The sequence below is a fragment of the Haliaeetus albicilla genome, chromosome 19 (genome assembly GCF_947461875.1).
Source record: "Haliaeetus albicilla chromosome 19, bHalAlb1.1, whole genome shotgun sequence".
Classification (NCBI taxonomy): domain Eukaryota; kingdom Metazoa; phylum Chordata; class Aves; order Accipitriformes; family Accipitridae; genus Haliaeetus; species Haliaeetus albicilla.
Genome location: NC_091501.1, coordinates 7,284,683 through 7,300,061, shown reverse-complemented (window position 1 = coordinate 7,300,061; position 15,379 = coordinate 7,284,683). Strand labels below are relative to the sequence as shown.

The following is a 15,379-nucleotide window of genomic DNA, read 5'->3' as shown; positions in this document are numbered from 1 at the left end:
AATTAATCCACCAAGTTCAATGGTGAAATGCTCTATTCACATCAGAAAACACAAAAAATGCAATTCTGAGAGAGAACCCAAGATCAGAGTTCGAGGTTTATAATGATGAAGGGGCATTTTCCTCATCCCAAGCCTCATAGGCCAGTGCTGGAGACACCGTACAGTGTGATACACCATAATCTGCTGGGGCAAAACAAGTGCTCTTTGTAAGCTGCTGAGGTAGATTTCACATGCTTAATGAACAGATCAAATCAGGGCCGAAGAAACTTCTGTTTGTTATACTGCATTGGGGATTTACAGTTAGGCAGATTTCAGTACGATGGAGCATGTAAACCCAGCATGGGTCTTCCATACCTAGGCATAGATCAGGTGAGGAGCTGCTCCCAGTTTCACCTGTGGAAGTAAGAACAAAAATCTGGGCTGCAATGTCTCTCTTCTCTCCTGGCTGCAGGGTCCTCTTCCAATTTTCCTCTTAAAACCAGAGTGAAATAAGCTCTGTCTCTCTTGAAGTCAGTGGCAAAATTCCCATCACCTGCCTTTCTTAGCAACCCTCATCTTAATTTTTTCTTGCTGATCCAGCCAAGCAGTCGACAGAAAGAAGCTCTTCTCCTTCCTCCTCCTGCCATTTTGCCTGCTGCCCTGACCTAGGGACTAGCTCTTGACTTTCATGCCGAGTGCCTCAGCGTGCTGGAATTTACTGTCAGAAAGGAAACACTCCGACTGCTATAGGACACCATGGGGCATGTGTTGCTTACAGAGTAATGTCATCCTTTGGGTCATTGTAAGGCAGAAGGTAAAGCTGACAAGTGGTGTTTATCTGTCAACGACATCTTGTACATGCCTTGAAGTGTCTCCAAGCCGACTGTCTTGGAAAAAAAACCCCGCAATCTAGGCTTTAAAGTTTAATCTTCCCTCGTCTTGCTACATAGAGTAAGACCCCATTTGTGGATGCTACATTTATACAGAAAGTATTTCTCATCACTTCTCAACCAAGGTCATGTCTCATTTACATGGCAGAAAAGTAGAGTGCATGGCAGAGTAGGAAAGTCTTTTTTCCTGGTGGGTCTACAGTACAAGGCTGTGATTAAACTGAGCTGGGCAGGTGAAGCCAGGTGTCTTTCATCAACACCATTAAGTTCAGCAAAGATGTCAGATAAAAAGGACTGCCTTCACAAATTAGGTGGGGATTTAGGGAGCAACAGGTATCCTGAGATGCAGCAGTCTTCTATGCTGAGGTACTTCCCTCTTTTGCAAAAGTAGAGGTTGTGCATTTTTGGGATGTATATTTTTAGTCTTCCACTTGCCAGCACTGTAGAAATTGAAATAATTGATTTGTTATTTTTATTGGTAGAAAAGAAAAAATGCTCTGTGGGTTATCAGTAATATCAAAAGAAATAAATTCACCAAAACCTATAATGTCCTATTTTAGATACCATGTGTGGCAAAGGCAGAATCTGAGCACAAAATGATGTCACTATGATGTGATTCTGGTGGGAGGGGTGGGCTTGGGGACTGTCAAATCTCATTCTGGTGTCCTCCTGGAGAAGTGTGTTTATGTGTTCATCCTGATGGGAGGGAAGGCTCCGTCTGCTGCTCCTTGTTATTGTTTGTCCTTGGGCTCAGTAAACTGTTTCCTAGAGGTTCCAAATATGAAAAAATGGTTAAAATGGGTTTCTGTTATGTAAGACTTCAAAACTTTGGATTCTTTGTTAGTAGCGAACCAAGATGCTGTTTATTTTTTTTTTAATGAAAATGCATAGACACACCAGTGTTTTTGGGGTGATTTCCAGATTATGTTCTGTGTGGACTAGGAACTGTTTCCTGTTCTCATCTAAACTGACCGTTTCTGCTCAGCATTCTTATTTCAATCAATCATCTTTTGTCAATATCGATAAAACCTTTTGGTGGAAAATTTTTAAATAGTTTGGTTAAAGATTTCTCTCTGAGGTCTTCTGGGAATGTCCTGATCCTTTGGCTTAGTGACAAGACAAAGATTTTTCTCTGGCAACAAACAGATAATGACTTACTAGAATAGAGACTGAAGTAAGTCAGAGAGTCCAGTCCTAGGAATAGCAGCAAATATGAAGTTATGGATGCAGATCTAGCAGCTGCAAGAGCAAATAAGGGCTTTGGATGTTTGACCAAGGGAATTTATTAAAAACAGATGAGAGAGAATGATTTAATTATCTGACGCCTTGGTTAGCTGCTGTTTGGAAACTGCTCAAGGAGCTGAACAGAGTTAAAATAGGATACTCATGTTTTGGAAAGAGACCACAGAAGATTAATTGGGACAGGCATGGAAGGGAAAGGTTCAGAGAGTTTAGCATGTTTGGCCCCTGAGGTGGCTGAGAAGAGGGCTTACGGTGGTACACAAAAGCCATGCTGCGATGAGGATAAATTTTGGTCTGAAGACATTCGCCTTACAGAAGGGCGAAATACAAGGTCACATGCCTACTTAAGGAAGGAGAATATCAAGTTATGAGACGGGACGTTTCCATCCATAAACATGAGGCCGCCTGTGCAAACAGGGATGCTTTTAGCAATAGGGTAAGTTAATGAAAGGATGGCTGGGGATGGCACAGCCTCTAGTTCTATCTGCCGAGGGACAGGAGGTGGGCTAGAAACAAGGTGGAGCTCAGCTCTTTCCACCTCACGTTTTCTCTGAAGGGTCTGGCTCAGTCATTTGGCAAGTAAGCTGGCAGCTGAGTCAGAAGATGGTTTGTGGCCCTTTCGCTTGCTCAGGAGTTGTGTGTTCAGCGCAGAGGAGCTAAATGCTTCCTTTTCTGGCTCAGCTCCTTCACAGGATGAGTTGCAATCTCGTCAGCTGAGTCGTTGCTGTATACAGGGAAGCAGAACAGGACTGCAGGAAGAAAATGGTTAAAAAGCTGAACTTCATAGAATGAATAGATAAATGCGTTTATTAACTGAGAGCGTACAGGTTGGGTGGATAGATAATTGTAAGTATATTTAGACATTTCTGTGATCCAAGAAGCATAAGCTTACAGATGACCAAGATGGAAAAAAACCCAAAAAGGTCAGGCATTTCCTTGTCTTCAGTTTTTTCCTTCTTTTTTAACCAGCTTTAAAGCAATTTGGGCAATTGTTGGCCAAAATCAACATCTCTCCTGTATGCAGTGATGAGGCAAGTTTGGTGACTACCGTGCACTCTGCAAATGTGAAAAAGAAGTATAAGAAAGCAAGCTCTGACTAGTATCTATCTAATAGTACCGAAGTATTAATAATTGTTATGGCACAAGCAAGATGGAGTCAACATTGTGACAACATTTGTGCAGGAAGAGAAATAAACTAAAATGCCAAGGTTTATCTTGGATTGGAGTATGAAGTATCTGCAGGTGCTTGAGGCATGGACTCAGCTGGGAACTGGACTGAAACAAATAAAATTCGGCTTACTTCCTTAGGAAATAAACTGCTTTCCTTGTCACTGCTACTGCTAAGGTACACTAAGACATCACAGCCTAAATCTACCTGAGTGGCATCTTCTATAATACCATTAAAAATTACATTACAGAAAAGCTGCAACACTGGAATTTTTTATGGGAGTAAACCAGAACATAACATGAAATGCAATGAATTATACAACTATAATGTAAGGGTAGGAAAGAGTGAAAGGATGAGCAAATTTTCAGGTGATTGCTACTCCATAGTTCCAATTGCTTGCACTCTCGGCTTGCCTTTACAAAACAGAGACCTCAGGAAACACACATTTCTCTGCACGCTACAAAGGCAACTATAGTGTTTCGTGATTTTATTCTACACATAACCTATCTTCCCTTATTGCCTAGCAGAGTTTATAGAGCCAATTTAGTTTTCTAGCCATGTCTATACCAGTAAATAAAGCAGAGCTAGGGCATGGGTTCAAGTGTTGTCCTGTGATTATCCCCACTGGGGGATGGTCAGCACGTTCCCTGGTACCATTTTGGCTCAGGCCAACCACCACTCTCCCACCTATACTTAAGCATAGCTCAGGCACATGCCAGCAACCATTCCCTAAGGACATTTTGGCTGCAGTCTCCCTGTTTAGGGGTAGAGAGGGAGTTTTGCTGTGTGGATGAGAACCACGCACTTTCACTTGGCCTCTGGGTCAGTGAGTGGTCTCAGTACAGATTTAGTAGTATAAAGGTAATCCATGAGTTAGTCTGTCTTCCTGAGTATCCTTCTTCTTCCTGTAAAGGAAGCCGTTTAAGGCTATAAGGATAAGCACTGGCCTCCAATCCTTTCTCACCATAAGATTGCAGTGGAGGTCCTCTCTAACCCATGCAGTGCTAGACTGCAACCATATTTAATCCTGTTTGTATTAACAGGAATCCCCAGACATGTAGATCTGAGCACCTCTTGGCACACAATGGGTGAAATGCAAAGCAAACTGTCTTTACATCTTACAAGGGGCCACTAGGGAAACACCATGTTGGAGAAAATCAGCAGTCGCTCTTCATCCCCCTCTGGTTCCAGCCGTCACAGCATTTGGTGCGTGGATGTGAGTAGAAGAAAGGGGAACAAGAAAAAATGATCTCTGCAATGTTATTATCCGTTCATGCACCAATTCCCCACTGCCACCACAATCATACACGGACGGACAAAACCCCCAGTTACCTATTCAGGGTAGTGTTCTGTTTGCTTTCCAGGGAAAGGAATTATTTCAGTGATATAAAGAGGGTTACCTAGATAGTGATATGAAACAAAGGAGGAAAATGGCTTTTATTATTGCTTGGTTAGGTTCTTGTAGGCAGGGGTCTTGCCTTTCTCTGTATTTTATAGGCACATGAATCAGTCAAATAATAAAACACCATAATGAGTAGAGCAGAAAAAGCCAGATGATAGACTCGTCTTAAAAAAAGGAATGAAATGCCCATCCCTTATAAGGTGTCTATAAAGTGGCTAAATACCCAGAAAACAACAGATTGTAGAGGAAACAATCATGCACTGGCTACAGGATAAACAGGCACATGACCACTCTTCCATCTCTAATTCCTATTCAAAGACATGAAATATGATTTCCGTAACATTTGAGTGTATTTAGACACTGAGCAGCCTGTCTAGTAACCTAGTTCTTAATGATATGTGATCATGATATGAAGATGTGTTTTAATAGCGTGAAACCCTTGAGGACCACTTCATCTATTGCACTAATCACTACAGTTTTGTCTCAAAATCCTAAAAGGGCATAAGAAAATAAATCCTAGTACACCCTGATTAACTTGACCTGCATTTCTATTACCTATATATTAATAGTTTAAGTAGGAGTCTAAGAGAAGGGGAGCCCAGTGGCTTAGTTTAGTGGCTGGATGTGTATGCTGCAGATAGGATTTCCATTCCTTCTGTCTGGTTTCCTGGCTTGGCAAAGGCGAGGAGTGTTGCATCTCCTGGATGAGTGGAAAAGAGAGTATCTCTTCTCTCAGCAGTGACCTCTCCAGTTAATGAGGTAGCAGTGCTGAAAGGAACACTATAGTCTCTACTGAAGCCAAAATGAGGATGGCTACAGGAAAAGGACCCAAGAAAGTGTAGCAAATGTAAACAGAAGGGAGATACAGAGGGTCTTCACTGCTCTAAACAGGAACACAATAATCCTTTTTTCTTCATTAATACTGCAAAGTACTCCTCACTCCATCTTTCTCTTAAAGGAAGGAAATGAAGTTTCATTGCAGGCATACTGGCTATGCTAATTTGTCCCTTTCATGTTGTGGAAAAAGGAGTCAATGTATACAGGTAGTTCCTATAAGTTCTGCAGGCAGGAGGACCTCTTTACTAGCATGGCAGTCACTTTTTCAACCTCTGTCTGTGTGTGTATGTGTGTCTGCATGTTACAGAGAGAGACGTAGAGAGCGAGCGGTGTGGCTGAATTTAGAAAGTTATAGATGTTCTCATCAGCCCCATGCAATGCAGCAGAGATTCCTTCCAAAAGCCAAGGGAGCAGAGGCTGCAGACAACAGATGTGAGAGGGGTTCCCATAACTGTCAATTTTCAAAGTGTTTGCACTGAAAAGAGAGGAGGTGCTATTTTGATTGATATTTCAGTCGCAGTATATAAAGCAGAGGAATTCTTCTTACCCTCTGCTTGTTATACTGATCTGCATACTCTCTCAGCTGGACTTGGGGCTACTACTTACTGCATCTGAAAGACTGAAACTCACTGGGAATAAAGAATTCTTGTAACAATGCCGGAACCCACCAAGAAAGATGGTAAGCATAACAAATATTACCTGAACGTTTCTTAATTGCAGGAATTATGAGTACGCACACACACAAAACACTTTTTAGACCATCTTGCATATTTCAGCAACAAATAATATCTAAGAGTGATAGCCGTTTAACATTATTATATCATTACAGATCACTGATCCTTTTAAAGTAAGAAATTACTTTCAGGTAGGGCTATAGCACAAAACTGTTTTGGCCTCCAAGTATTTTAGACAATAAACAATGACTTTGTAGCTATATTGAGAAACTACTTGATTAGGCAAATGCTGTATTCACTTTTTAAAGACTGCAGGGTTTTTTTAGTGCAATTAGTGGTTTCTCTATAGCTAACATATCTAGACATGGGAAAACAGGGAATAAGCTTTTCTTACAGTTTAAAAAGTCAGCATGTTGATATGTTTTTCATAACATTTTATAAGTTATAGAATAGAAAGGGTGTGTTCATGAAACAATTTTAAGGTTCTGATGAAAATATATTCTATACGTTTAATGCATGAGTGAAGAATGTAGTAAGTTTTCTGTACAGGTGAAACTGGAATGATACATTTTGCAACACTACAGAAATTACTAATCTTTGTTTCAGAAGGATAGTTAAAGGCAGTAATGCTTGCCCCTTTGGTGGTACTATTAAGTTCATAGCAAAGAAGCTGAGTATGTAGTCTGATAGCGAGATACAGAATTGTCCATTGGAGGCTGCCCAAACAGACGTAAAATGTTCAGGGTCTATTAATTCATAACATTTTAAAAACTAGTATTTATTTTTTACTATTCTGAAAATTTAAGTTAAATAAACTTCTTATATTTGCATTACTTCTATAGACTTTCTTTTATTTTTCTTTCAAATTTAGACATTTTGGTAAGAATTTTTGATGATTATTGTTTAGCAGTGACAATATACACAGCTTCTGCAAAGCCAATAATGTGCAAACCGTATGTGCTTTGCAAGTGTTGGCAAACAAGAGGTATACAGGCAGGTTCTCTAATACATTCCCAAATGCAAAACTGAGTTTAATCTTAAAGATAATCTTGTGGAAAGTACAGAAGTCATGAAACAGCATTTATTTCCCATCAATTCTGAAAGATCCAGTAGGTCCATGCATGTAATTTGAATGAGTACATTTGATTTAACACTGACCTATCGATAGCATTTGCTTTATTTTAAAAGTATTTTTGAAATATTTTCTCTTTTTTTTGGAAGGCAAGAGCAGAGCAACTATCAGGAGCATTAGGCAGTTTCAGCACCTTGTTGGGTTGGGGGCATATGAAAACTAAACTTTTTGCATGACTGAGTCTTAAGCAAGTAGTGTTGACAGACCAATGTGATCGTTTTACTTACTGGCCCTCCTTAGTGCTCGAGGACAATGATGGATGAAGTATCCTTCTGAAAATAGCTACACCAAGTGCATGTATTAATATGAGAGTCTAATCCTCTATACCAAACCTAGAGCCAAGCCCTTTCTAGAGTGTCTTATTTGTAATTCAAATGATTTACACATGTATTAAGTGTCCTTTTTATTTGATCTCTTATTTGACTGGATATTACACAGTTTAATCAGAATGCATTCTGTGGCTGCCAACTAAAAAAAAAAACCCCAAAATATTTCTGCACTTCCAAAAGATAATGTACTTCAGAGAAAATTTGTTAAGAGGGTCAAGTTTCTAAAGGTTATTATTCTGTTTAAGACTAGATTGTTTCAAAGATGTTCTTACAATGCAGTGAGTACAAACACAGCTCCGTGGTTGTGCTACAAACTAAGTCTAGTAACCCTGCACAACATCATATTGACAGTGGAATAAATGTGATTTTTTGATGAGTCAATATTCAGGAACATAAAAAATATTGAAGCCTTCTTTCCTGATAGAGCTAGAGTTCACAAGTAGTAATGAGCTCTGGAAAAGCGATAGAATCGTGTTGCATGCTGGTTGCTCCCCATTGCACCCAGCTTATTTGCAGCCAGTAGATCAGGGTGATAACATGTGTATCTCATTGCACTTAAGAGATAAGCTTCTTCCTAAAGAATTTTTGTTGATCAAGAACTCACCTGAGCTGGTGGCAGTACTTGTATAGTAAGAAGTACTTACTATATTAGTGGCAGGAGTATTTGGTACCAAAAACAGTATGATACCACTGCTACTACTCGTACTAGCGCTACCAGTAAGAACTCAGAACATCAAGTGTCCATCAAATGCCCGTTCTCAAGGTAATTTCTAAGGCATGAGGGATTGAAGGTAATTAATTAATGAAGGTGAACCTTGGACTGACTACATTCTGGAAGATACCACTGGAAGGACTCTTGGAGAAACCTTTGAGGAACTTGTTGGCAGACTACAATAGAAAGCAGAGAAAAAGAGGCTTAAGGTTTCTGCATCACATGGGCACATAAGCAGTATTTTTCTGACATTTCCAAAAGAAGCAATCTACATGAATGATCCCATACTCCTCATTCTCATAGGTCCCGCCCGTTAAAAACAGCACACACAAGAGCAAGCAGCTGAGAAATCAGAAACTGGCTAACACTTGAATGTTAAGAAAATCTCAGCTTTGCATTTTTTTTTGCAATGTCTGAAGTACATAGCTACATTTTTTAGAGGCAGTGCTGTAGCAAGCTCCCAGGCTTTTTTTCAGGCCAAATGCTCTTTGAGCTATTTTAAGATTATTAGATTACTGAAGTGAGAAATTTCCTGACTTGGTGAGAGTGTAGACTCAGAATGTGCTCTTAACAAATAGGATCACCAAATTAAACACACCACTCAGCTTAGAGAAGGTTGCTGGAGCACTTCAGCCTGATGGAATTTGTCACTGTAGAAACAGGCTTCCATGACTAATGATTTAAGGCCTTTATTGTACTTCTAAAAAGTCAAAGTCCTATATATTACATCAGCTGTGGCTTCTTTGGAGTATATGGTAATGCTGTTGTAAGATAGTTTTGTCTTAGCCTGTTCAAAATTTCGTATTTGCAAAGTGAAGTTCACATCAGTGGGTTAACTGATCCTAGTGGATGACTAGGATAGGACTGTCATGCCAAAGACCTTCACCAGCGCATTTAAATTTAACAGCTTTTAGTTTTCCTGGTGACTAATAAAATAACCTTCACTCACATAATTACTTCCTGTAATTTATTGTAATCACTCAGTCAGTGTTTCCTCTCCCTCCTTTCCTTTAACCAATATTCATAATAAGAGCTGCCCATTAATTAGGTGCCCTCTTAAGCTGTCACAGGCCACGGCATTTGGATATGCTTTTGTAAAAGTGCCAAGTCTCTCAAGAGCAACGGTTTCAAACTATTTGTGGGCATCATCCCACAGGGACAGGTGCAAGTCAGTCCCCAGTAGGCAGCTCTGTAAATTTGCCTTATTTATTCTCCCCAGTCTAGGAAATAACTCATGGCCCTGAGTTAAGTGACCATTCCAAATTTTAAGCCAAAGTATTTATCAACTGTCTGCCAACTTCATTTTCTAAGGGTTTGCAAGCTCTGCTTGTATACTGCCTGGACCATCCACGTATTGGCAAGGAAACAAAATTAAAAATCCGCATGTCTACTTTAAACAGTGTTTTAGCAAAATCTTTTTGGATCTTTAAAAAGCACAGATGTAAAAGTTGTGAAGAAAACTATGTGCATATGTTGTCTGTTAGAAGGACAATCTCTAAAAGATGAAGCAATTTGTGAAAGGAGGTAAACAGACATATCAGTAGAGACTGCTTTGGAGATGTGGTAACACTGTTCTCTCTGAAGAAGCCCAGTTGAAACAGCCTTTACTTCTATTGGCTTTTCAACGTGACTGGTTTTGTTTCATGGCATGGTTCTTCTATAATTATATTTGCATTATATTTATGATATTTAAAACAATACCACAGTCTGGTGTGTCAAGGTAACAGGCACTGTCAAAGAAGCTAGCTAGTCATATAAATCATGTAAGTAGACATGTAGAGCAGAATTCCAGTGGGAAATCAATCTCAGTATCAAGGCTGGATAAGAGTTAATTAAAGTAAGATTTCTTTTAATATCGTATTTTCAAGGCTAGACAATTTTTCAGAGGTGAAAAAGAAGTTAAATGGAATTTCTGCTTTGGTATATGGATTTGGCTTGTGTCAAAATTAACACTGCTGATGGGAAGTTTTCCTGAAAATTCAAGAATCCAGCACATGAACATTGTATAGCATTGTTTAGTGCTTTCCATGCAGAAGACTGGAACTGTATAATCATTTTATTATGGCACCAAACTGGGTAGTGCAGCTGCTGCTGTCCTTGCTGCATAGATAAATGCTTCAGTGAGGCCAAAGAAAAGCATACAGACATCCATCTTCTGCCATCAGCATTGCTCCTCTGCAGGACTGACTGTAAAATGCATTCCTATTATTTCTAACTACCTTCAGTCTTGGAGCCAAATTACACTCAAAGTCAGGCCCATATATATCATTTACAAGCACTGTATTAAATTCACAGGTAAATGAGATTTGGTGGATGAGGGAAGGAGGAAACCCTAACCCCTTATCTTATTTTCCCTCCCAATTCTTTAGAAAGTTTCTCTTCATCACCTCTAGCTAATAAATTTAAAGCCCTCACGAACAGAAAGCAAACTTACGCCTAACTGTTGTAATTAGATCTGTTAGGGTGGGCCCCGCTCCCGTCCTGAGCCCTATAGACCAGTGTCCTCCTGCACAGATCTTGTTGCACACTGGGAATTGAGTTGTTCTTAGACTGTCTTTGCCCTTCCATTGCTAATTTCTAAGTGTTGCTCCCACACTTCCTTCTGAGATAGCAGAGCATCTCAGATTTATTCTTTGACCTTCCGCCTCCGCTGCTCCTAAGTTTAAGACTACTTTTCCAATCAGACTAATCTGATTGAAAAATCCCTACGCTGGCGAAGAAAAATCCCCAAACTTGATTTATTTTGGAATTTTTATGTTTTGTTTTATTATGGTGTAAATTGAAGGAACTACATTGATTTTTTTTTTTTTTCTTATACAATGCATTGATTTTATTTTAAGACTAGTGTAGGAGGATAATGCAAGATTGATCTGGTTTACTGTTCTTATGTGAGTTGAAAAGCTTGTCCACCCTGTGCAAAAAGCAGTGCATTTATGCACAGGAGAAATATTTAATATTACCACACTAAAATAAAAAACTCATTGAGTTTAGGAGGAAAGCAGGGAACGGTCTTTCAGCAGACCAGAGGGTGCTTTGTACTTGGCAAAACTGAAATTAGCAAATGCTGCCTTTGTGCCTCCCTGTACTGCACCTGTTGGGAAGATAAATAAAGGACTGCCCAGTTCTTTCCCCTCATACCTCCTAAATATATCACTTTAAGAGAGCTTTAAAAAAAAAACAACCATGCTACAGTACACTTCTGTTCCATGCAAAACTGGATGAGTTTCTTCATATTAGTTTCAGGGATCTAGTGAACAAGAAGGGAAGGTCTGTGGTCGCATAGCAAAAAAAATAGCAGCGAGATCTGGGGAGACTTCAATTATCAAAACATTAGTAGCTGCCACACACATTAACGGTCCTTGGAAAATATGTGGTACAACATATTTCGTGTTTCATGAGGGTACATCCAGAAGGTTCCTTGAAGTGGAAGAGCAAATCAAGTTTGAAAATAAATTACCTGGGGCAATTTCCATTGGGATAGGGCCAAATACTACACTCACCACTTGGGGAAAATGCAGAGATTCCACTAAGTTAGAGGTCCTAATTTAATAATTGTTCTAGGTGAGGGGAAAAAAGGTTGTTCTCATCCAGACACTAAGGTGGATTTGCACGGAATGTAAAAGTCTGTAAAATAAAGGAGAAGGCACATGGATAGAATCATTAACTTCAGTTGTAATTAGAATTTTCTCAGTCCCACTGCAAACAGCTTTGTCTCTTGAGTCTGAAGAACTGTGTGGCTGAGAAACAGCCCCTTCTCTTCCCATCCAGCCCTCTCTCTCTATTCTCATTCACAACTGAAGTGCTACTTCTGAAGACTCCAAAAAAAGCTTTCTCTTTCTCACTGCTGTTAGGGAACCTGTATTTGAAGCCATTTTTCCATCATTCCCTAGGGGAGTTTGACGCACTTTGTGACCACCGGGAGATTTTATTCTTTTGCTTTGAAGAGTAGTTGGTGTTTTAAGAGTTAGGGAAGAGAGGACTGACCTGACATGAATGTCTGTGCTAGTTCATTGCAAATTTTGATAAGTTCGCAACCGTACAAAGAGCCCAACGGTCTTTACACTGCCACGGAAGACCTTTGGGTTAGGAACCAGATACCCAGATGGGAGCGTGTGCAAGTGAACAAGGTGTCCCCACTCCCGCGGGACAGCAGGTCGTTACAGTCAGTGGAGCCCAGACTGCTGCTCAGCTGACCAGCCACCAGTTGCCTAAACATAGGTGCCTACTGCCATATGAGACACCCTGGGATACACAGACTACCCATTTTGGGCTGGCAGATATGACTTAGGACCTATGGGAGACCTGCAACACCCTGCAGTAGCAGCTAGAAACCAGAAGGGTATGCTACAGCATCTGAATGTCATTGATCACCTCTGTTTCAGAAAATGAACTGAGCCATAAGCAGCTATTTTATGGAGAACAAAAATCTAATTCCATTGATTGTAATGGTAGCTTGGACTCCTAGCTCACACCGTAGGTGCATTCATGTGTCTCCCTTTTTTTCTGAGTACCTTAACAATAAGGCTGCAGAGTTATTCTCTATAATTTCTTCAACTGGTGTTTAAGAATTTTCTGTAATGTGTAGTTTTATAAGAAGACACGGAGAGAGTTCCACTCCAGCATTATTTGCATGTGATACTCAGGTGCTCTCCCTCAATAAATGAGGAAGTACATTGGGCCCAGATTCCCTTGAGCAGAGAAGAGTGCACCCTTCTGTAATCTGCTGGGTGCAGTGACAGAAATAAAAATTAAACAAACAAAAAACCAAACAAGAACAATAACAAAAAAGAAAAGATGCTACTGCCATGTTTTTGTTGAGAGATCCAGCTGGTTTTACTTGCTTTATTTTTTATAAGAAGGAGTCAATGTATTTTATTTCATTTCATGGCTAAGCTCAGTGTTTAAATCAATTCAAAATTAAATTTCTTTTTTGTATCAATGAAAGGAAAAGAGTTGCATTCCTGTTCAAAGCAATATTAATTCCTCTTCCTCCTTTCTACTCTAGCTTGCTCTCACTTCCTCCAACAGCTTTATGCTGTTAGATAAATGACTGGTTACATCAAGGACATTTGTAGCTATGAGTAACAAGCACTTTTAATGTTAAATCGTAAAGGGTTTCTGAATATTCTACAATGTGTTCAACAAAACACATGTAGATTCAGGAATCTCCATGAATTCTAATTTCTGGAATTTACTCTCCCTAATTTGTCAGGTGTGATTTTAGCTCCTAGAGCTCACTGAACTACCAGGTGGTTCAGCCAAGATGAAGATGCTTGCAGAAGAGAGTGAATTAGAGTAAAAATCCAATTCTGTGTCCACCAGGATTTTATGTCCTAAGAAGCTGTTCTACCAAGCATGTTTTGGTAAAAGTTTCAGTTCACTGCTTCCTGAGATGCTGTAGGGACAGAAAGATAGGTGCTGTGCATTCAGGTAGTATGAAGATAGATTTCTGCTCAGACACCTCTCAGAACCCTAAAAAATATGCAGCGTTCGCAAAACGGAGTGGTTTCTCTCTGGCTTCCCGCCCTCGTTACCTATGTCTGTATTGCTAATGGCATCTCCACAGAGCAGTCAGTGGGACCTAGGCGAAGTGATGCAGGATGTCTTACATCCACACGGCTTAGAACTGCCTCTTCTGAAGAAGAACAATCCTCTACTGCTTGGCTAAGTGTCTTTATGTGTATTTTCAGTTCAAAGTGCCAAAATAACCTGTGGCCTCTGCTGCAGTTAGCCACGGTGGTGTTAGATGTCATAATACTGAGATGTTGCATGCCCTGCTCTCTGGTAGTGCTAGATGGGGGTTAATTCAGGACATTAGACCTCCTGGAGTTGTGTCAGGGGGTTGTTGAACAGAAAGTCAAATATAGCACACTCTCAGAAAAGTTCTAAAGTTCCCCCCAAAATTCACCACCCTAAAAATTGCTCCATGCTCTGCCTTGGAGTAAAGTTGTTTGTTTCAGGAAAGACCCTCATGGATACGATAACGTCCAAGTTGGTCAGTGCATGTAACTTCCATGCAGTGCAGAGAGTTGTGACTTCCATGTGACTTCCATGCAGTGCAGAGAGTAGCGGTACCAGGACATGGGAGCGCGGCTGGGTGACTCATTCCACAGTTTAGAGCCCCTCCATGTCCCTTCTACATGTTCCCAAAAGTGTACAGACACCGCAGCAAGAAAGGAGCCCTGCTGTATCTTGCTGCAATGGAACACGTTCAAGAGAGTTATTGCTCTCCCTTCCCTGGAGATTAGGAAATATTTCTTACATAATTCGCTATCCCCTGGCCCCATTACTAATTGAAAATAGCATGTGATCTACTTCTTAGGGCAGTTGTCCTTATATGTGATGGCTCCAGCAAGTTATTTTGATCAGGTGATTATTACAAAAAGCTCCGTTCTAATTTAATTCTCCATAGGATCAAATGGTGGTTTTAGTGAGCGTCTGAAAGCGTCGTTCAGTAGTACCATGATGCTTCCTGAGAGGGATCTGTATTAAAATACACACTCATCACAACTTTGCAGGCTCAGAATAACTTCCTAATTTTGATCATAAATGCCAAGAGCAGGTTGCAGTCATATACAGACACAGATGAAGATTCCCTTTTCATACAGGTTTCTGTTTATAAAAGTTAGCTCTGTGTGCATAGACATAAATTGCAGAGACATTTGCTCCACTTCTTGTTATTGAACTGACTGGATGGAACACATTAGGTAGGGGCTGAGCAAAAGCAACTCACAAACCAGCTCAAACAGTTACTTTTTTTCTTGAACGGGAGCCATGCTTTGCTCAGCCAGCATGCAAACCCAGTCTGAAAGCCTATTCCAGATTTTGTCTTCTCTCAAAACCCTGAAGTTGTGATGAAATTAAACTGAATATAGATGCAGCTAAAACTGAAAGAGACCCCAAAAGAAAAGCTAAGTGCTTCAGTTGATGGGATAGGTCTTACTCCTTGACATTCACCTCCTCCAGTGTGCTAGCGGACTAGAAAGAGCAGTAAGATGTAGTTGTTGAACAGTT

At 40.2% G+C, this 15,379-nt stretch overlaps 1 protein-coding gene across 8 annotated transcripts in view; it reads left to right on the top strand.

Annotated features, from left to right (window-relative positions):
• Positions 1–6,040: 6,040 nt before the first annotated feature.
• Positions 6,041–15,379, top strand: part of MYBPC1 (myosin binding protein C1) — an 80,282-nt gene continuing 70,943 nt past the window's right edge. For 6 of the 8 annotated variants that reach the window (XM_069807482.1, XM_069807481.1, XM_069807478.1 and 3 more), the window contains exon 1: positions 6,041–6,197. In XM_069807482.1, coding sequence (XP_069663583.1) covers positions 6,173–6,197 — 25 coding nt within the window. In that variant the 5' untranslated portion in view covers positions 6,041–6,172. The remainder of the gene's footprint in view (positions 6,198–15,379) is intronic. The other 2 variants (XM_069807483.1, XM_069807480.1) reach the window with 1 other exon arrangement.